This window comes from Ciona intestinalis, chromosome 8, assembly GCF_000224145.3.
Source record: "Ciona intestinalis chromosome 8, KH, whole genome shotgun sequence".
Classification (NCBI taxonomy): Eukaryota; Metazoa; Chordata; class Ascidiacea; order Phlebobranchia; family Cionidae; genus Ciona; species Ciona intestinalis.
Window position 1 is genome coordinate 4,845,093 of NC_020173.2, and position 22,904 is coordinate 4,867,996.

The 22,904-nt window shown below is 35.3% G+C and overlaps 3 protein-coding genes and 1 long non-coding RNA gene across 5 annotated transcripts in view; 2 read left to right on the plus strand and 2 right to left on the minus strand.

Moving 5' to 3' along the window:
• Window positions 1-3,317: 3,317 nt before the first annotated feature.
• LOC104265917 lies at window positions 3,318-5,156 on the minus strand. The gene is made up of 3 exons (XR_717350.3): window positions 5,023-5,156; window positions 4,397-4,472; window positions 3,318-3,433 (listed from the first exon to the last, which is right to left on the minus strand). It is a non-coding gene; the product is annotated as an uncharacterized LOC104265917 (long non-coding RNA).
• A 1,228-nt stretch (window positions 5,157-6,384) lies between these two features.
• On the plus strand, window positions 6,385-7,521 carry LOC100183715 (protein Asterix). Its single transcript, XM_002128015.5, has 4 exons — window positions 6,385-6,538; window positions 6,650-6,746; window positions 6,966-7,063; window positions 7,263-7,521. The coding sequence occupies exons 1-4, from the start codon at window positions 6,486-6,488 to the stop codon at window positions 7,327-7,329; spliced, it is 315 nt and encodes a 104-aa protein (XP_002128051.1). The 5' UTR covers window positions 6,385-6,485; the 3' UTR covers window positions 7,330-7,521.
• Window positions 7,522-7,613: 92 nt separating this feature from the next.
• Window positions 7,614-9,486, plus strand: LOC100184512 (U6 snRNA-associated Sm-like protein LSm4). The gene is made up of 5 exons (XM_002128105.5): window positions 7,614-7,792; window positions 7,914-7,955; window positions 8,311-8,409; window positions 8,687-8,840; window positions 9,040-9,486. The coding sequence occupies exons 1-5, from the start codon at window positions 7,790-7,792 to the stop codon at window positions 9,123-9,125; spliced, it is 384 nt and encodes a 127-aa protein (XP_002128141.1). The 5' UTR covers window positions 7,614-7,789; the 3' UTR covers window positions 9,126-9,486.
• The window catches only part of LOC100186907 (cyclin-G-associated kinase), a 14,668-nt gene continuing 1,157 nt past the window's right edge, over window positions 9,394-22,904 (minus strand). The window contains exons 3-21 of one of the 2 annotated variants that reach the window (XM_002128216.4): window positions 22,452-22,626; window positions 21,898-22,037; window positions 21,388-21,501; window positions 20,928-21,029; window positions 20,493-20,628; window positions 20,022-20,134; window positions 19,236-19,326; window positions 15,630-15,788; window positions 14,700-14,835; window positions 14,230-14,365; window positions 13,860-13,993; window positions 13,278-13,490; window positions 12,871-13,086; window positions 12,410-12,600; window positions 11,899-12,111; window positions 10,847-11,629; window positions 10,616-10,764; window positions 10,284-10,412; window positions 9,394-10,049 (exon numbers count right to left, since the gene is read on the minus strand). In XM_002128216.4, the coding sequence (XP_002128252.1) occupies window positions 9,900-10,049; window positions 10,284-10,412; window positions 10,616-10,764; window positions 10,847-11,629; window positions 11,899-12,111; window positions 12,410-12,600; window positions 12,871-13,086; window positions 13,278-13,490; window positions 13,860-13,993; window positions 14,230-14,365; window positions 14,700-14,835; window positions 15,630-15,788; window positions 19,236-19,326; window positions 20,022-20,134; window positions 20,493-20,628; window positions 20,928-21,029; window positions 21,388-21,501; window positions 21,898-22,037; window positions 22,452-22,626 (3,480 nt within the window). In that variant the 3' untranslated portion in view covers window positions 9,394-9,899. Of the gene's footprint in view, window positions 10,050-10,283; window positions 10,413-10,615; window positions 10,765-10,846; window positions 11,633-11,898; window positions 12,112-12,409; window positions 12,601-12,870; window positions 13,087-13,277; window positions 13,491-13,859; window positions 13,994-14,229; window positions 14,366-14,699; window positions 14,836-15,629; window positions 15,789-19,235; window positions 19,327-20,021; window positions 20,135-20,492; window positions 20,629-20,927; window positions 21,030-21,387; window positions 21,502-21,897; window positions 22,038-22,451; window positions 22,627-22,904 lie in introns of both variants that reach the window. The other variant, XM_018813051.2, reaches the window with a different exon arrangement.

A 22,904-nucleotide genomic window follows, 5' to 3' on the forward strand; every position in this document is an offset into this window, starting at 1 on the left:
TTGGTACACCATGGCTGTGATAAAAATAAATAAAAAAATTTTGTACTACGACTGTCATAAAAAAAAAAAAAAAAAAAAAAAAAAAATTACAATTTTTTATACCACGACTGTGATAAAATTTTGGTACACCACGACCGTATTAAAAAAATAAAAATAAAATAAACCACGACTGTGATAAAAAACCGGTACCCCACGACTGTGATAAAAAACCGGTACCCCACGACTGTGATAAAAATTTTGATACACCAAGACCGCAATAAAAAGAAATTAAAATTTTTGATAACACGACTGTGATAACAAATTCGGTACCCCACGACTGTGATAAAAATTTTGCTACACCAAGACCGTAATAAAAAGAAATTAAAATTTTTGATAACACGACTGTAATAAAAATTTTGTTACACCACGACTGTGATGAAAAAAAATTAAAAAATTTTGTACTACGACTGTGGAAAAAATTCGGTACTTCCCGACTCTAATAAAAACAAATTATACCACGACTGTGATAAAAAAAATCAAAAATTTTATACCACGACTGTAATAAAATTTTTTGTATACCACGACTGTGATAAAATAAAATAAAAATTGGTATACCACGACTGTGATAAAAAAAATTAAAAATTGGTATACAACGACTGTGTTAAAAATTTTGGTATACACCACGACTGTGATAAAAATTTGGTACACCACGTCCGTAATAAAAAAAAAAATAAAAAAAATTTATACTACGACTGTGCTAAAAAATTTCGGAACACCACGAATGTGACAAAAAAATATTTTTTTTTATAACACGACTGTGATAAAAAATTCGGTACACCACCACTGTGATAAAAAAAAATAACAATTTTTTATACCACGGCTGTGATAAAAATTTCGATCGACCGTGATAAAAAAAATAATTTTTTTTTATATAACACGAATGTGATAAAATTTCGGTACACCACGACTGTGAAAAAAATTCGGTACACCACGACTGTGATAAAATGAAAAAAATCGGTACACCACGACTGTAAATTTTTTTTTATTATACCACGACTGTGATAAAATTTTGTGTACACCACGACTGCGATAAAATTTTTGGTACACCACGACTGATGAAAATTTCGGTGCACCACGACTGTGAAAAAAAAATCGGTACACCACGCGACTGTAATAAAATTTTTTTTATTTTTTTTATACCGCGATTGTAATAAAAATTTTCGGTGCACACGGCTGTGATAAAATTGACAAAAATGAAAAATAATCGTGTTTAATCCATAATTTTACTTTTTTTTTCTCTGTATTTTCATGAACAAAACACTAATATTATTTCCATTAGACATAACGTTGAATCAACAGGCACAAATAGGTTCTCAATGTTAAAATCAGCAACATTTTGCAAAAATGTTTCAGCGGACATAAAATATGTCATAACGGGCCTAAACCCCACGGCAACAGACATACAAAATTCCACCATTCATAGAATTACCGGGCATATTTCACCCAAACATTTATGGAAAACATTCACTTACTTTTGGGTCTCCTTGACGTGAGAGGATGTTTTTCACTATCCACAGAAATTGTTTCAATAAAGATGGTAAACCTTTTTATGTTTGGTCTTAATTTATTAATTTCTAAACTTTTTCTAGAAATCATATACATGTGTAAAGACTTTGTTTCATCAAAAATCACGATTCTTATTGAAAATGGTGCCAAATGCAAATATATTTCGGCTCTGCATGCTTGTATACACATCTAACAGCAGGGAATTTTGCGTGTCATCCAGAGCAATTTCTAATTTCAATGTGTATCTATGACAGAACTATAGTACTACATGGTAATAAAGTTGCATTATACAATGGTTATGGTGTCCACCGTTTCGTCTAGAACTTAGGCACTACGGGTTTAAGATTCGTCCCTATATTTTAAGAAGGTATTATTGCGCAATACACTTACCGCAATTGCTACAATCCAGTCGAAATTGCCATTCATACAGAAAATAACCCAGTATACAAGTTATTTCAAAATAATAATGCAATTGACTATACCCTCCCCTGACGATAAGGGTTATGAAATATATTTAAAGTGTTTTCTAGAAGTTTTTGTATATTGGAGAGGGGTCAACTGATACATTACATTATGTCTTATTACATTGTGACATTACATTGGTTCTTGTAAACTGTTGTTGCAACCAAAAAAAAAACAGACAACCTGATAAAAAAGTTTATTGTACCAACATTTCATCTTCCATAGGCCGAGACAGCATAAAGGTATGACATGGATGTCTAACGGAAGAAAATGTCGGTACAATAAAGTCTTTACCGGGATGTCCATTAAATATTTGGTTTCCTATTTTACAGCGAAGATTCCAACCACGCCCAGGAGGCTGCTTCGCTTGTGGTCGTTGAGGTTTATTTTACCAGGACCTCTCGCCAGTAGCCTTAGTTATACCTGGGCCTTGATCTTCCTGAAACAAGTTGATCAAGGCACGTTAGGCAGCGATCGACGCCACCCAACGGTTTTAGCGATCGAGAGAACGCACAATACACACACAACCAAGAACTGCGACCTGGACTGACCGTCTTATAAACTGAACTTACACCTCCCAACACACCATCGTTATACGTGGCTTACCGCATTAAGAGGCGTACTGTGAGAAATTTGACACACGACACAAGAAATTGAACACGGCACACACTTCTGACCTGGTATTGGCTGATCCAATGTTTTTAGATATAAAATATAAAAGGGGTGAGCTGTAGCACCTAACCATTTGCACCACATTTGTTAAAGTTTGTGTGTGCATATTTTGTGCATAATGAAGTGTAGAACTGTAAATTCTAAGTCACCATGGTTGGACATCATGAGCCCCATTGTAGGTTAAAAGAGCCCCAATAGTTAGATAGGTAAGTAAGAGCCCCGGTAGTTAGACGGGCTGTCAGTGCTAATAAGAGCCCAATAGTTAGATATAGGCTACCAGTAAGGGCACAAATAGTACAGGCTCCCAGGGTTACTGCCACATCATTGGAGTAGAGGTTGCATAGAGATTGCGAACACGCATAACATCTGTACGAAATCAATTCCCCATTGGCATTTTTGCAAGTAAAAAGATTAAAAACGGAAACACAAAAAGGAGCTCCCCGCAACGTATTTAAAGCAAAAAGCGCCAGCGATTAAAAAAGACAAAAAATAATGTGAAACTCGGTACCGGTCGCAAAATTGCCAAAGATTGAGAATTAATACGCACATATATGGTATATACAAAACGGCCGACACCCCATGCAAGCCTCTATCCGCCGCAATGACAACCCCGTTTAAATGACCCAAACACCAGCAAGTTAGGCAACATAGAGCTTTATTAAAATCCAGTCATCTTTTAATCATTGTGACGTACTGTACTCCCAAAGATATAGAATGTTCACACCATGGATTTATCAGAATATGACAGTTCATTCTGTGTGTAGTGTAAGTGTGTGTCAATATACATACAATATAACACAATCCCCCAACACCACCATACCCCACCCCATACAATAAGCACCGCAACACAGCATTCTCTATGGGCTAATATAATAATAAATAACCGCTTTTATTTTGCCGCCGCCAACCGTCGCGTCGCCAAGACTATAGTTTGTTTATCAAGTGGGGGCAACTGCATAAGAACGGATTTCGGGAGCTAACTGTATCTTGCTTAACGCAAGATTGATTGAACCGACTGATCTTAGGTATCACTTTCTGCCGCAACAGCGTCGCGTATTCGCGCTTGTATGTCGATTCAAAAAAAGGAATGACAAGGTAAACTGACATCTTAAAAAATAATTGGTTAGTATTTTTAGGGGGACATAACAGGGGGCTGGACATTTTATTAATTTTTGATTCCTACCCTAGTCGCAGGTTTGGCGCCTAATTGTTTTGCAGTTGGAACCCACCAGCTTTCGCTGACCGGACTTTTAACCAACCGGCGTGTTGGAATATGGTTTTCGCAAACCAGGCACTGCGTGTTTGGCCTGAGTGCAATGACACGTGTTGTGTCAGCCGCGGGTGCAGTGTCCCAGTTCTAACTTAAACTTCCTATCGGCGATACCTAGTTATAGCGATGTCACTTCTATCTATATAGTGCCGACTCCGGCCTTACTGATAAGTGACACCAGGAGTTTGGGTTAAATTTAGAGAAATCTGACCTGCGCGCACCGTTCTTATGCAGGTTGTTTACACACACACACACACACATGGAGAAATAAACCCAAGATTCCCAACCACGTTACATTACTAACGTGTACAGAAGTGGACTCCAATCCTTCCGTACATACTTCCCCACCACATACCGTGTATACCACATCAGCATTCAATTTTAAACAAGCATTCAATTAAGTTTAAGGGACTTTTTATGCTACAGCTCACATAAGTTAGTATTTACATCGACTAAGAATAAATCCTAGTCTGGGTATGCTATGGCTCCATCTTCGTTCTTACGTTCCGCCTTTTTCTCTATTCTGTAGAAGTAATAAAACGTTAAGATTTGCTGCCTATTTCGCCTTTTCATGCTTAGTAAACATATGCACCATATATGTCGTTTCGGAGTTAATATTTTTCGCCTTGTATATATGTTGGATTGTTGTAATATAGTAGGGTGGGGGAAGATGGGACAGCTTTAGCACATAATATAAAAACATCCGAATGGAGTTCTTAACAATTAACAACGGTCTATGGGGGGATTCGGTTTTAAAATTCTTTGAATGTTCTTTGTTTACTACTGAATGGGACGAGAAAATGGAATAAAAAGGTGTCCCATCTTCCCCCACCCTATCCTATAACATATTCGGTTAAACGCACTGAATACAAAGTCGTCTTGTTCATGAAACGTAGTTTAGGATAAATGTATTACCAGATTTTGCTTGAATACAGAGTCGCGTCATCTATACAGAATTATAAAACGGACTAACATATTTAAACCGATAAAAGCTACGGCTAATTATTTGCTTAGTTTTTAACCAGCGATGAAGTAGAAACACTCGGTTCTACAATATAAAGATACAAACTCACTTTTAACGTTGCCAATCCAAAGCTGCATCGGCGGCTGTCACTCAAGGCATCTTCATTCGTGAGCGAGATAACATTGATGTGATTTAAACACAAGACTTTAAACGTTTAAATGAATTAGTTTTTAAATTAACCATCTGTAAATCAAACCTTAAACATTAGTACAATAAATAGTTAGCTTACAATGCCCATATATTGCATATTCAATACTAAAACAATCCCTTATAAAAACCTTGCTGATGCCCTCACTTAACTACACTATAAATTCCAACTTCCTTAGCGCCAACTTCTCTTCCTAAACGTGGCAAAGTCAAAAGAATTCCTGCCACAAACTCACAAGAGAAAAAAAAACGAAAACGTGTTGGTCACGTGGAAAGCTGGGAACTGATTGGTTAATTGCTTGCAGCAACGTTGGTGATTGCGACGTAGCCATGCTAAATTGAATCTCGCGCGAATTCCAGCGCCCAGTGCTGCCTTTTAGAAATATCTATGCGCGAGTGTCGTGATAGGATTTGATGGGCAGTTACTTTACACCAGGTAACACTGAAATGTATTTAGAGCAACAGCGGATTGTGAAAATTACAGCAATAATTATTTTTGTCGGAATTCCTGCAACTTGTGTGAATACGCAGTGAACATTCAAGTCACAATATACTACACTGTTAGTTATTCGCTGTACGAAATATAAGCTACAAAAAACTATACAAATGTCGATGTATTTAACAATGCAGATTTTTAACTGAGAGAATCGTAAACTTTGTATTAAAACGTAGTTATTGATACCTCGGTATTATTGATACCTTGGTACTCTTTATCAGTAGGGCGTCGTGGTGAAGTGGTTAGCGCGCCTGCCTGTAACCCAGAGGTAATGGATTCAAGGCACGTTACTGCTACTATTGTGGCTGTGAGTCTCTTTGGACAAGACACTTACACTATTGTGGCCGTGAGTGTCTTGTCTTGGGACAAGACACTTACAGTATTTCTCCAATTCAGTGGTCACTAATGGATTGTCCAAATTAGCCATACAAAAAATAATCGCCCACAAGCATACATGCGTAAATAAACTAGAACAAGGTGTATGAAATTCTGTATTACGTATAACAACTTTCGTTTCCCGTTCGAAACTGTTCAAAACAAAGTCAGAAAATATGGTATTTAGGTGCTAACGGTATCCCATCTTACCCCACATTACCACATCCAAAGCTTGCTATTCTGGCTAAATTGTTAGTAATAATATTCTACGAAAAATATTAATGAAGTAGTCATATATTATAAAATTATATTTTTTGAAATCCTTATTATTTAATTTGCGTGGTCCTTCCAACGTAAAGTTTTAGATTTTATCACGACGGACCGAAAATGGCCGCTAAAATATCCGCTTTTTATACTATATACTTTGATCATCTAGGTAAGAATTGGTATTGGCGTCTGATTCTGATCAAACTGTTGATTTTGGAACGATAATAATGGATTCTACACCAAATGACGAACTCAAGGGACGGAATTACGCTATCGTAAGGTAAAGTATTGTTATGTGCCACCAGTTTTATATTTCTTTCGATACCCCAAAAATGCGAATGTAATCGAAACCATGTTAAAAATGTTTGAAATTCTTCTGTATATATTTCAGATATAAGCCAAAAGCAGCGAATGCGTCTGATGACCCAGTACCTGATTATATGAATTTGCTAGCTATGATATTCAGCATGTGTGGTTTAATGCTAAAGGTAAATCAAGTTATCTAAATTACGGAGTTTTTCATCATAATCGAAAAGAATATCTACTTTTTTATTCTTAAAATCAATACTGCTAACATATCATCGAGCACCAATCGGGTGTTTTTTTTTGGACAAGAGCAAAATGGCGAATATTCTCACCAAGATGCAGATTGTGCCAACTGTTGGAAATATATTTCTTAATTGTAACCCAACTTCAAACTTCTACAGATTAAATGGTGTGCCTGGTGTGCGGTATTTTGTTCACTCATAAGCTTTGCTAATTCTCGTTCTTCAGAAGACAGCAGACAAGTTTTAAGCAGCTTCATGTATGTAGTAAATGTGTAGCTTTAATGTAACTTAGCGTGTTAATTTATAACAGGATTTAACTTGTTCTGTTTTTAAAATTAACACTTTATGTTCATCCCAGAAAACTTTGTCACAGACATTTTCACTTTTTTGCTTGTGTTTAGACTGTAGTATGACTACTGTACAATAAATGTGCTTCTAAATTGTCTTTCTTTTCAGGCTCTCTGTATCTGCCGTTGTGATGACATATCTTCAAAACCCAGCACCTATGGTTACACCATGGTGACACACATTTGCTTGTTGTGCCCATTCAATAAATGTGCAACATCTCATTTTTCGTTACTGTACATTGAAAGAGTACAGACCAAAGTTTATCAAGATCTTGTGTAATTGTTCGTTTTCTATCACATAATAAATGTACTTTGCTGCGTTAGATAAATTGCAAATAAATAGTTGATGATCGTTTATTTATTTTAAACATGAAACAAAACCCTGTTGTCTTTTTACCTTTGCAGACCAGAATATTTTATTTCCGTCTTCGGTACGTTGTCGACAATTTTTTGTCGAATAGTTTTAAATTCTCGTCACGAATATTTTTGTATATTTTTTTGTCTGTCCGGATCTTTCTTTATTCGATGCCAAAATATTATTAGTTCCTGAAGATATCTATGAATTTACGACGACAAACGCGCGATTTATTTTGGTTGTGAATATTCCTTGTATGCTGTGTTGTTTAATCAGTCAAAATGGTAAGTACGCTTATTTAATAATGTTTTAACGTAGCAAGAACGATAAAGCTCTGTATAAATTAATGTTTTAAATATTTTTTGCCCATTTTATTACTCAAACCTAACTTAACTTGTTTTTTAGCTTCCGTTATCGCTGTTAAAAACTGCCGTCAATCATCCAATGGTAAGTAATGATAAAACTGGCAAAATAGCTTTCGGTGCTAGTGAAGAATCCTCCCCCACCTTATTTGCCAATCACTAACCCCTATAACAACTAACTACTAACCCCTATAACTACCCCTAGGGGGTTAGTGGTTAGCAAATAAGATAGGGGGGGGGGGGGGGGAGATTCTTCACTAGCAGTTAGCACCGCTATAACCACTAACCATCAACCCCTAACTACCATTCCACCAACCTCTAACACTTTCAATAGCCTATTCTGCTATGTACCATAAGATTCTTCACTGGTGCTTAGCTTTCTTATGTATTTGGTGTTGTTGTGCACCTGTGTCTCTAAATAACTGGATCAATTTTTTTAGTTGGTTGAGTTAAAAAATGGCGAAACTTACAACGGTCACTTAGTGAGTTGCGATAATTGGATGAATATTAATCTTCGGGAGGTTATTTGCACTTCAAGGGTGAGCCTATTTTCCTTATAATATAAAAGCTTGGTGCTATAGCAGTGGTTTGATCTCTAGCTTTTAGACCAGAATATATGGGTTCAAAGCTTGAAGTGGTCACAAATCAGTTGTCCAGGTTGTCAGAATAGTGGTTCGGTTAATATAAAACTAGATTTTTGTGGTAATAGTTGAAATGGAAGTTAAAATAACATGTTGCTTAGAGTTGGGTCATTGTTTAGTTGTTTTAAATTATCAGTGATTTAAATATGCATTGTATCGTATGCATACTGTATAGGATGGCGACCACTTTTGGAGAATGCCAGAGTGTTACATCAGAGGAAGTACCATTAAATATTTAAGAATTCCTGATGAAGTGATTGATATGGTAAAGGAAGACTCTATGAGCAAAGGAAGGGGTCGTGTGGGGCCAGGACGGGGTAGGGGAAAAGGTAAAAAATGAAATATCTTGTTAAAGAAGCGTGTACTCTTTTTTGGCTGCTAAAACACCCCTTTTGCTCAGTATTTTAATAACAGCCATATAAGAGCCCTCGTTCTTTGCAAAATTGAGATGGCCATGAAATACACCTCTGGGTTGCCCATGTGAAGTATACACAAACAACAATTTTAATTAAACCTTGTTTATTCCAGCTGTGTTTGGTGGGAGAGGCAGAGGTGGATCAGGACAAGGAAGAGGAGGGGCAAAAAAATCTTCCAGAGGAAAATCAAGAGAATAATCATGATCTGAAACTTTGCTAAAAATCGTGACCACATTTAGAAGCAAAGATTTGATTCCATTCGATTCAACGCACTGTAGAATCAATGTTCTGTTATGACAGTTCGCCTTCTTTTAGAAAAATGTTTTTCTTTCTTTTTTCTCTATATTCAATTATAGTCTCATTTAAAAATGGCAGTGCAAAAAGATCACTTTTCAAATATGAGTGCACCAAAATCCATACTGCCTCTGTAGATAACCAATTTCAAATATTCCACTAGTCCCACAGATCCAAGGTTGTTGTTTTAATAATGACCTTAAGTGCAAGTTATATATAAATCACACAACGCACTGTACTACAATTAAACTAACATGTAGCTGAACAATAATATCACCTACCTGTAAGGATATATATAACGGAGAGTAATCGACACTATTGCACAAACACGCTCTAAAATAAGTGTTCAAACAATAAATAGAAAATTGGATCTCCAGTGTTCGTTATTAAGAACAAGAGCTAAATAAACAACGGAAAATGAAGATATTGGCAAAAAAGCATATAGAGCTTAAATCAGATTTTCTTAACATATGAAACAAAAGCTGCTTGCAGGTTGTCTGTATCGTGGTTCCTTCTCAATTGTGTACAGTTCTTGCTCAAGCCAAATGCCTTTTTGTATTTACACTTTGCACTAGCAGGATATTTCTTGATTGCTGGTGGACTGTGGTGTGTGCCCTTACATAGCAAAGTGACACATCCACTTTGGTTAGATTAAATCCAGAATTGATTAGATTAAATTTAAAACAGAGCCTGCATTCCCTTCTCCTCAAATTCTGCCCATGCATCACTCAGCTCAATGAAAATAAGCTTTGCATATTCTTCATGTGGTTTTCCAGTTGCTTTGTCAGGATGAACAATCAAACAAGCTTTTCTGTAAAATTTCTTAACCTGAAAGTAACAATTTGGAATCAAATAACAGAAATAATTTTGAAGGTGTTTTTAAAATAGGGTAATAACAATACACCAGAACGTAGTAGCTTAAATGCTTCTGAATCTTTAAACCTGTGTCTTAATTTCTACTATAACTTTAAAACAAACCATATATTCTGGGTATACCAATAACTTAAGGGTCTCTGGTCATTAAAGCTATTTTGTTAGCATAGTAATTTAGTTTAATCCTACATCATTTGGTTGTACAAGTTGATGAATACCGCAGGCCTTCCATTTAGTTTCTCCTTCCCATAATACAGTATGTAAAGTTGAAATAAGAGCCCTTATGTTCCTTTCCTTGCCCTCAATCCAGTTTATAATCTAAAAATAAAAACATTATGAATGTAATTTACTTTATCATCGCGTGGTTGGAAAACGACAGTCGCTAAACACGAATGTTTTTTTTTATACACCTCATTATAATATATTATAATTTGTGTTCACAAGTAAACAACAATAATCATATGACCTTTTTCCTGTAATTATATTTTAAAGTAAAAAAACAAAAGTTGACGATACATCACCTTTGCTTTTTCAGGGTCAAGTTGTGAGGTCTGAGCTTCACGTTTCAGATCAGCTAATTTCCTTCTTGTTTCTTCTTTCTTTGTTGCTGTGAAGCCACTGCTGCTGAGGAGATCATCAAATGCATTTTCCTTCACTTGTGGCTTGACATCTATAAATAAAATGCCATGGATCCATTAGAATAAGTTATATAAGAAAAAATGTATGCATGAATGAGATAATTTGATACATACTTGATTTCCAGTTTTGAGAAGAGTTTGAGAAATTCGTAAAGTTGTAACTGGGTTGACTTTTCTGTGGTTGTGGGGCCGGTTTGTATGGTTGGTAGTTACCACCCATTGGTGCCTGTGGTCGTGCTGCAGATGACATGCTTGGCTGTTGCATTTGGGTGGCACGAGGGAATTGCTGGGCATTCGTGGTAGGTTGGGGGGTCTTGCTAAAGTTTCCAAACTGGGAAAATGGGTCATATGCTTGTGGCTTGCTTTGTGGTGCTGCTGGTCGCTGTGGTTGGTTGGTTGAGAGGTTTTTAACAGGATCTGCCCAACCTGACATTAGGTCTGGTTCACTGGGTTGGTTTGGTTTGGACTGGGTGGTGAATCCAGGAGCAAATGGATCAAACATGTTGTTTTGAGGTTGGGTGGTAGGGGCAGGCTTGGGAACTTGAGACGGAACTTGTGGGTTGTTAGAAAATGGATCAAAAGTATCAAAATCATTGAACATATTTTCACTCTGTGCTTTAGCAGGGGGGGCTTGTTGGGGTGGGGAAGTAAATGATGAAAATGGGTCAAAAGTTCCGGAATTTGCAGGTGTCTCATTGGCGCCACCTAGCAGATCTGGCTCCGTTGTTTGAGCAGCAGATTCTTGGTTTCCGATGCCCGACAATAAATCAAAGTTGGTGGGGAAATGAGATGATGCAGTTTGTGATTCATTCACGGGAGCGGATGATGATGATAAGCCAAGCAAATCAGCTTCAGCGTGATCATTCATGAGAGTGGTGGAATCTCCATTAAAAAGATCTGCTGGACAAGTTGTCATTTAATTTTACATAATATACAGCACAATAGAGTATATATGCTCTTTTATAGTAATGTTGGGGTATAATGGAATAGAATTACTTCTTAAACATATTTATATAATAGCGAAGTACATAAGTATAGTGTATACGCGACTTTTTTAAAGAAATCAAGTTAAAAACCACTGAAGGAATATTAATACTGTTCGTAGTCCAATATTCCCAATATTTAAAAACGTTTTTAATTAAAATTATTTTTAATTTAAGTAATACCTGGTGCAGAGGTTCCATTTTTCTGCAGCTCACTTTGTGCCGGGTCATTCACATTATTCTCTTCATCATGCCAATCTAATGTCTCAAACACATTACTACTTGACCTCTGTTCACCATCAACTGAGGTGTTGGTGTCAGGTTTACTACCTTTTTCTTGGTTAATATTGGAAAGAGTGTAAGTGAGAGAAGGCTTCACATCATATTCTTCGTGGCCTGTGGAATCAAATTTTTATAAAATGAACTTCAAGGCAATTATTTATCCAAAATTAACCGATGTAATCGGCCCAATATTTATATTAATTGATTTATGGTGTGTTATTGTTATACTAAACAGTTTAAAAAATGAATCAGTTTCTGTGTCATTTGCTTTGCTTTAGAAAAGTATAGTTATACATAGGTATAGGTATAGTTATAAAGTACCATGATATTGATATGATGTTCATTGCGGGTTTTCTGTTTCATGCACATTATGCCTGTTTAGAAGTTACAACATACAATATAATGCTCTCACCGAATTTTTGCAGGACTTCACTTTGTTCTTCCCTAGTCGAAAACAAGAGCTTTGGATTCAAACCTTTTGGTGACAAACCCTCCCATAAGTTAGTGGTGTTGGTATTACGGTCAGCATGTACTTCAACATGTAATGTCACACAAAATCCTTCTGGGTATTTCTCTTGTATATCACACGCATCTAAATCATATCTGAAAACAGAAAACAGGTGTGTTTACAGCTGGGGCTGCGTTTAACAGGTTTAAACAAAAAGCTTATTTATTTTATAGCCAGTTCAATTTTAAAAATAATCAACATAAACATTTAAAAAAAAACAAAAACACAAAAATACTACTTTAAAAAAACGGTGCATGAAAAATGGGATAAAATAACAATAAATAATGGGTTGTAAATTTCTACATTATCAAAACACGCAAAAATTTGCATAAGGAAACCTAACGAACTTATTTTTTAACACTCACGTTCGGAAATGTACTTTTGTAGCATTGATTGGAACAAACCCAGTGTTGAATTGAAGCTGGAACATCTTGATGCCGGTTTGTTTTGCTTGCAATGCGAGCTTTCCACCCAATATTTGCCTCGCATGGTAAACTGACAACGTGATATCAGGGCCCACTGACCCACCAACCTCAGCCCCAACGTCTATTGTTACTTTTTCCTCTGCGTCTGTGAAACCCCTAAAAAGGTCCAAAATATGATTACGTTTAGGATTGGAACTTATTAAGAGTTTTTATACTTTGAAATGCGATGTAAATAGTATATTAGTATAGTTTACAGAAGTTGCAAAAAAAAATATTTCTTCTATTATATAGCTTGCAGAAGTTGCAAAAAAATTCATTTCTATTAAAAAAAATATTTTTAACCTTACCTCATTGATTCATAATCAGCAGATGTTGTCAAGATACGAGACTCGCCGACGTAAACCTCACAGAAAGGTCGGCATCCGTTTCTCATCCGGTTGAAAAGTGGGACTGGTGATAGTTCCACCTGTTTAATGGTCACACGGTGGGAATGGGGAAAAGGTGTGGAAGACTGGTTTGGTTTCTGTGCTTCTTTCATGCTGCATATATATTCAACATATCTGGAAAAATGAATAAATTTTGAAGTTAAATGTAATTTCATAATAAAATTAAAAATAAAAATACACACACAATGTTCCTATTTAAAAACACTTGTAAATTTCTTAGTAAAAGTAAAGTAATAGTAATTAGTAATGTGGGGTAAGATGGATAAATAAATGCTATTTCATGATAAAACCCAAAACAAATAAAACAGACAATTCCCTATATTATATAATCGTGTTTTTCTTAGTAGTAATTAGTAATACCTTAACTATATTTTTATAAAAAAAGTTATAATGACAAAAAAGTAAAAATAAATTTAATACCATTTGATCCAATAGATTAACCCATAATATTGTAAAAAGTATGTAAACTTCCTTTATGCACACCTTTTATATGAAGGACTTATACCAGGTGGCATTCTTTTAATACTGAACATGAAGAGAGATGAATCTGCCGTGTTGAATAGTCCACACATTACCAACACAGAACAAGCAACCACTGCTGACTGAGCTTTACCATCCTGTAATAAAAAGGTAGATACAACTAAATAAATGAATTAACTTGCTTTACCTTGGTGTGCATGGGAAAACGACAGCACACACACAGTCTGACTGGGCAATTTACGGTATGTTATTCTCACTAATCTATCATATCTACAAAAAAAGGCATTAAATGTTTCTCTAAAGAAAAAATATATAAACAAATATTGTTAATACAAATAATACAATATATAATTAATATTGACTTTAAACTTACAGTGCAGTGTATAACAGCCACATTAAGCGGGTCTTTCTTCAGCCATTGTATGATATGTTTACAAAGTGTGAAGAGATTTTTTAAAGTAGGTGCATGTTTGGCTTGCCAGCCCATGTTAACAACTCGGTGGTGGAACCTGGAAGATGTCAAGATATATTAAAAAAAATAATCCACACAACTCTCAATTATTTTCTAAAAATATTTTTTCAAATCTTAAAAAAAAGCATTTTTAAATATGAAGAGGGAAATACTTTTTAAAATTCCAGGTATTATCTACAGTTCTACACCCTTTTGTATTGGGGTAATAAAGAACACTGCCTAAAAGACACTGGATTACTCCTTATGCTAAATCAAAGTAGAAAAATATGAAGTGGAAAATCAAAACACCACCCAAATCAATACTTTTACCAGGTTCTAGTAGACAGGAAACTTAATTATAAAGAAGAACTAATACAATTAATCGTGCGTACCTTGCAGAGTCATATTGCCTGGTGGATAAATTGTAGACAGCATAATGGTCTCTGTGCTTTGCATCAAGGTAAGCACAAACTGTCTCAATATTATTCTTGTATGTTGCTTCCATGCCTTCAGCAGGGTACGACATCACTAAATAAAATTGAAAACTGTTAACACATATGTATAGTAGGGTGGGGGGGAGATGGGACACCCTTTTATTCTACTAGTGTCATTTGGTAGTAAACAAAGAACATTAAAAGAATTATAAAACCGCATCCTCAAGACTCCCATATAGACCGTTGTTAATTGTTTAAAACACGATCAGAATATTTAAAAAATATCAGAATATTTAAAAAATATGTGTTAAGACCCATATAGACCATTGTTAATTGTTTAAAACACGATCAGAATATTTAAAAAATATGTGTTAAGACCCATATAGACCATTGTTAATTGTTTAAAACACGATCAGAATATTTAAAAAATATGTGTTAAGGGTGTCCCGTCTTCGTGTTACAGGAGTCCCATGATCCTTCACAGTACTGTATATTTTTTTAACATACATTTTTTGTCCACTATTTTAAAATGATATGGGGTCAAATGATGATAAATTCAGTTGTACAAAACACAGCGGGAAAAACATGTAGAATGGGTTTAAAGCTTATCAATATAACCTTGGTTTATTGTTAATTATAAATATTGATCTGGTCATCCGTCATTAATTACAATCGGCCAAAACTTTAATAGAAATGGATTTAAATCAGCAAAATACACTATCTCATTTTTCTGCATTATAAAAATGACAAAGACTGACAGAAGCAGATGTCTGCCAGATAATTCAGCACAAAATTCATAATTATTCCAATCATTAAACAGATGCTGTTGTTTACTTAAATTTTTCTCAAAACATAAACATACTAAGAAATGCATTGGAAAGACCTTACCTGCTAACTTAGACGTGATGTAGGTCACATCAAGATCAGATTTTGCGTAACTGGCAACTGACTGAACAACTTTACTTGACGTATCTTTAATATTTGTCAAGAGTTTGCCAGCCCCACCTTTCATCATGCTAAACAACCCAGCATTCTCGTTATTTCCACCTGAAACAAATACATCCGTAGTTTAGTGGCTATTATATGTATATGCTGTTGCCACTAGGTATATAAGTCTGAGACATGACAACTGTTTGTTTTGGATTTCAAAAGACCCAAGGTTTTGTCTGCTAAAGGTGGGACAGCATTATATCATTGGGATATGCTATTAAGTGTCTTGTCCAACAACAATCACCTCAATGATAGCAGCACCAAGCCTTGAACTCGTATGGAGTACTTTTATATTTAAGAAAATCTGTCAAATTGCGGTTGGAAATTATGATTTTATCCTATTTTTTATATAATTAATATTTTTTTCTCTTTTAAGAAAAAAGTTAAATATATTAGGAATTCAATTTTCAAGCAGAAAACATTCTTGAGGCATCAACAGTGGAATATGAGAAGCAAAGATCATCCTTAATCACCATCATCGGATAAAAGACATTCATCATCTTCCGAGTCATCTATATCGTCAGTGTCGTCATCAGTTTCCTCTTCGCTCTCGTCTCCTCCACACTTGCTGTATTTACAATTGTTCTTGAATCTTGATTTCGACTCCCGTTTCGTCCTCCCGCTGAAAACTTCATCTGCATACTCCTTGATTCTCATCTTTTGAGCAACACTCTCAGACCCAGATGAGAATGACGAATAAGAGGAACATCTTCCGTTAGCTTGACTTTGGTTCAAGGCAGCTTTGTTTATAAAGCTGGCAAACATGGTAACAGGTTGCTACTACCTCTGTATAAATCATTATAACAGTTGGTATATAGATGTTCGCACAGTGGTATCAATGTAACTGGTCTACTGAATAGAAGTTAATATCCTGTTCTCCTTTTTAACGTGGATTATAGAACCAAAAGTATTTTACTAAACTAATCTAGGCGTTTAAGTACATTTCATTCTATATTGTTATGGTTAATCTTCTCATGTCTATACTTCAGCATATTCGTTTTTTTCTTAAGTCATCTCTACTAAACGTCCTTCTGGTAAACAGTTTCTTTAGTTTAACACATGTAAATCCATGCTACTGTCTTTAATTACTAATCGTAGACGAATTGCGCGTGACCTGCCATTTCCAGGCAGACATCTCGATCGTAACGTCAAGAGAATATGACAAGTGGGCGAAGGTGGCCACTTTTATCATCGAGGGAAGTGTCCTCGAACTCTGCCGTTCACAAGTTTGCTCTTATCTACGCTCGGCTGCAGTTCGCTACCAGCTCTATCTATTGATTTGCAAGTTAGGCGAAAGCAAGAGCCGCCATGCTGCGAACGGCGCGATTGATTTTCGCCTGGTCCATTCTAACGCCGCTGTAAATAATTAATACAGAAAGGGCAACTGACAGACGCGGTTAAATTGTGAGCCGATTCCAAACAAGCGACAATAGAACAAACGAAACATGTTCTATTATGGGCTTACGACCAGCACGGAAGCGGTATTTACTTTGCACAAATCCTTGCACGCTACGAAAACAAAACAATAGTACCAGCACAAATTATTGTTCTTTCTCTGCACGTTGTATTGTAATCGTATCTATGCGAGATTAGTAAAACGCAAAACACGAAATTTAACACTTCAAAACCAACTGTGCAACAAAGAATTAGAATCTCATATTAAGATATGTAAATTTAAATCATAGCAACGCAGAAGTAACTTCAGTTTACGCCGAACTACTTTCTAATCAAATCGACTACGTAGCTGTACCTTCCAGGGTTGTTATTGCTTGAATGCAACGATTAAGTAGCTTGTGGAGCAATTTCTTTCCAGGACGGCTAATTAGAAATATCGACCAGCGCTGCATGTGGTTTCCTGGTTAATTGACTCTCGCGCGAGGCCAACTATATCTACAGACCGTTTAGTTACCGACAAACCGCTTCTTCTTAACATTAATATAAAGTTATAAACTAAAGAAAACGGTAAATATTTACTCTAAAGGTGTCTATATTCGTATTTACCCTAAAAGTGCCAATATATTCGATGTGTATTGTCCTGCGTTTTACTGGTTTTGCAACATTAACACTAATAAACGGTAATTACCAAAGCCGCAATATCGATCCTTATAAAACAACGCATTACAAGATCCTTTTATAAACCATTTGATATTGTAGCAGAAACTTCAAATATATCGTAAAGTCCATGAAATCCGTTGTTTGCGTTAATTAGCTCCACGAGTGATAGGCAATAAACATGTAACAGCTACGAGATGCAAACGTTGAAATTTATGACTGACCCTTCAACAGGTGGCTCGGGGGAACGTCTGTCGCGTAAATTCACCATATACTGTTTGATAAATATGCATGTATTTGTGATTAATATCCGACGGCCCAGTATTGCGCATCGACATAATTGTATACGAAATTGTAATTCATTTTTGTCGACAATTCATCGTAATGACTGTTGTACAAACAAACAGTAACTTAATTAAAAAGAATTGAGCCAAAAACACTGCGATATAGGCTACGAAGCTCTGCCGTTGAAGTTGTGCGTAGTCGACGATTGTGAAGCTAGACGTCAGAGCGGTATCTGTACAAGTGTATTGAACCGGCAAATACAAAATACATGTCAGCATAGTTTTCAGCATGGTTTTCTTATTACACTCTAATAAGTTAAACATAAGTAAAAGGTATCGTCTAATACGCTAAAAATTAGCTAGACTGGAGTATTGGACGATACATTCTATTGTTTAAGTGTCAACATCGCCATAATATGACTTCTTTCTTGAAAACGTCAAGTTGTTGTCCACAGTAATCTCCCCCAAGCTCCACTATTGTGAGCGAATGGGACAAATGAATTGCTCTGATTAATTCAATAACAGGAAAAGGGAAAGGTATCCAATTAGGAAAAGTTGTAAGGTTTTGGCCACATAGTGAAAGAAATCACTCAGATTGCTAGATTATATGAAATCAGACTTTCTTACTAAAAACGTGCTGCTGCTTAGGCTTAAATATGTGTATTACTGTATTCTTTGGGGTAATGGGCCAATCCTGACATAAATCTTAGGACCCATGGTGTGCCACGCCACAGGATCTCACTCACGTAGAATTTCTGTAATCTGCTTTGTTTAAAACTGTAGACTAAAAATGACTGTCGTAGAGTTGTAGTAATTGTAGAAAACGAAAGCAAGTAATCTTCTTATAGTAGTGCACCATTGCTTGTATGTTGTACAACCTGTCTTTACTTTGTCCATGAGTGTGTTGTAAACTAACAGCATACGCAATATGCTACAATGCAACTATATCCGTGTTTAACTAACAGTTAGGATAGTACTTTATAGGTACCCCACATGTAATCCCACAATACAGTTTCATTTAAAAAGCTAAGTAAGCTTAGAAATGCAATGATCTTTCAATAACGTCTTTTTCATATACAAAATGTCATGGCAATGTATCTTACAAACATGCGTTTAAATACAATGTATTTGTACACACTATACATAAATGCAAACCATAATAACTCACCATTCTCTGCTTGTTGAGGTGGTGGGTTAGCTGGTGTGCTCACAGGTTTGGGCGCAGCTTGAGGCTGAATGATTGCGTTGCTGCCTTTGCACTAAAATTAAAAAGATCAGTTACAACAGTGGTTTTCAAAATGTTTTTTGTTATAGGTTTACAGCCTATTAGATCGTAACTTTAAATAAAAAAGTGCATTTTTAGTATAAACATTTCAAATTGTTCATTAGTAATTCTGATAAACTTTATTTAAAATTTGAATATGGAAATCTTATTAGCTATTAGCTGTTTCAGTTTCCTAATCAGTCAGTCATGACAAAGTATGCTTTTTGGTATACCAAACCAGGGCACCGAGCGCACGACGTGCATAACAATGGTTTACAATATTGAACTATGAGTAACTATGTGACTTGGGCTTTTTGAACAATTAGAAAAAACTTTTATGAAATACTAAAATTTTCCAAATATGATTGAACTAAAACAGAAAACTGTGAGTGGATATGTAACATTACTGAAATAAATCCCGCGAATCTGACCCTTATATGGTGCCCATCAAGTTAAATGAATTTTTGTGTGAAGAAATACTGTCAGGATCAGGTGCAAGAAATACAGTAGAGACACAAATCAAGTCCAGCTAATTGTGTAAAGTAGTCTTTGGATTATAGACTAATAATTGCATATAGGCGAAATCAAATATATATCTCTTACATTACACCATTGGTTGGAATTGATTTTTTCTTTTACATATTAGGTAGCACCTGATATGAGATGTAGGTTACGTTTGTAAGTACTCACCAAGTCAATTGATGACTTGGGATCAATAGACATGGAAGCTGCATATTCAGATAATTGTTCAACTATAACCACTGCTGGTGGTCGGTTGTTCGGGTTGATTTGTAGGATAGATTCTGAAAATAACAACAGGTTTAAATTGAACACAAACAAAGTAGTTTAAAAAATTTATTTCAAAAGTCAAAAATAAGGGTGTAACAGAGTACAACTGCTTTTAGGGTAACGGGCCCACTCAAAAAACATTAAGATTTTCTGTTACACCACAGCATGGAAGCATGAGACATCACCTGTCTAATAAATACATAATAGAACAGACAAAGACAGTACATTTAGGTTTTGACACACAATTGTAAAAAGGCTAACAACAACTGCATTTGCACTGATGAAATTTGGACAGTGTGCTCATTTTGTAACCCTTAAACACTACCTAGAAAAGTCCATGAATAAAAATGGTTGTTAGTTGTATTAACTTACTTATAAGTGGATGCATCATTTTATATTTTTTGTCTGACGATGGAATTGTGAAATTTGCGTTCAATATTGCTAATCTTGCAGAGTCCTCAAATGGATGTTTGTAGAAGCATAGAAGGTACAATATACATCCAAGTGCCTGGGAAATAACAGGTCTATTAGTGAGACAAATATTACTGTGTAAATAAAGAACTATTAAACAACTGTTACGTCAAAGTAATGTTAAATTGATAAAAAAGATCCTATATATCCCATATTTTATAGGGTTCAAAATATTAAAATAATAAAAATTAAAAAAGCGGAATATTAAAATAAATAAATAATCAAAAAACTGCCCACCAGGCAAAATTTTTAGAAAAGTTTGGAAACCGCTAATCTTATACAAGAAGTAACAAGATAATCATGATTTGTTTGAAAAGTATTTTGTTAGTGACTCACCCAAACATCCTGCATTTCATTGATTGGGTAATTACTGTACATGTCAATCATCTCAGGTGTTCGATACATGGGTGTTGTGTTACGTAATATTTCATCTTCAACCTTGGTAACAAAATCAAAACAAATGGTTTATTTCAGTAGAAACATAAAGGAACATTATATTTTTTACTACATTAATCAAGTTTCCAGGGAAAATTTCCTAGTCCAGACTACAACCATAGGCGCCAAACCAGGGGTGGCAAGGTATGCAGGCCAATCCTGGAACTCTGTACTGCATTAATCAATACACATTACAAACAATACGTTGGATATGTTTTATAGGAACATGAATGTCTAACTATATCTGGCCCCACTGCCATTTTTAAAAAAGTTTGGCACCTATGACTACTATATCATGCGAAAAACATATTTTATATTGTTCTCAAGCAATCTGCGCCATAAAGCCCACATGCATTATTACCTGTCCTCTTTTCCCAGCAGCCCATGTATTATCTGGGTAGTGAGCAGTAGTAGTGGCACTCCCAAAATCACACAGTTTTACGATCCCACCAGCAGTGAGAAGCAAATTTTCAACCTGGTAATAAATAAAATTTATTATTTGTCCACACACATATTTGTTACAATAAAATGGTGGCCTACTTACTCGATTTCTAATACAGTTTCAAATCAGAAACCTATTGAAGTATTGATTGTATTTGAAAAGGTTTTTAACTTAGAAACATTAGACCAACCCCAGATTTACAGAATTCATAACAGTTAATTTGTAATTTTTTACCCGCTTAATCAGTTTCTTTACTTAATACTTTCATAAAACTTGGAAAACCGACAACCGTGTTAGTATAAACCTATTGACTTGTGTTACTCTTAGCATAGATTTGCAAAAACATCTATTAAAATATACAATTCATCATAATTTATCTTGATGAGCCAAAAATGTTCAGACAGCATCTCTTATTAATCTGAATCTGACCTTTAAATCTCTGTGGATTACAGGTAGTTGTTGCTTATGTAGATGAGATACAGCTGAGCAAGTTTGATAGAAAGCTTTAATGATTTGATCAAGTGCCATAGGACCTCCCAACCTTTTCATTACATCAACCAACTGACCACCTACAAGTATATATATAAATTAATACAAAACAGACGCTACAGGTTGTAAGAACGCTACAGGTTGGCATTGTGCTTTAAGAACTCAAAAAACTAATGACCTAGAGCAACAGTCATGTGCATAAATTGCATCATTTAAACATTTTTTAAACAAAATCTGTGGTGACACTATTTAAGCTCATTGCTTAATATGGCAAATGTAATATACTTTGGTCATACTTCCTTGTATTTAACACTTAGTTATCAGCGGAGTAAAATCTGGTTTACAGTAAAATCTGGTGTTCTAAAACATTATGATGGCACAGAAGCCTAAATTACGAATGTCAATGAAATGGCTCTTAAACTGACAGTTTTAATATGTCATACATTATAAACAAATACAAGAAAATTATAAATGGGAATTTAGAGTCAAATTACCTTCACAAAACTCCGTGCAGAGTAAATACTCATCACACATTTGTCCAGATTCCTCCTTTGAAATTGTAGCTGCAGATATATAGTTGATAATATTTGGATGTCCAGACAATCTTCTTAGAAATTGTATTTCTCGAATAATTTCCTTTTTCTTGCTGTCCTCATGCGCTAACAGCCGCTGTATGAAAAGACAGAAATTACAGAACACTCAACAGGGACTTTAGGTAGAAAAAATTGTTTACCATGCTATATTCTGAGGAACTAACCAAAGCTTGAAGTCAATACTGTCTTATGTAAAAAAGAAAGCAGTTTTTAAACATTCCTATTTGGGCAATTTAGGTTATTGCCTGCCATATGGCGTATTCTAAAAAATTTATAGCAACTTAAAAGTTGTACTGTTTGTGGTTATGGAGCCATTTATGAGATGTCTATCATTATATAAGGATAAAATAGGAA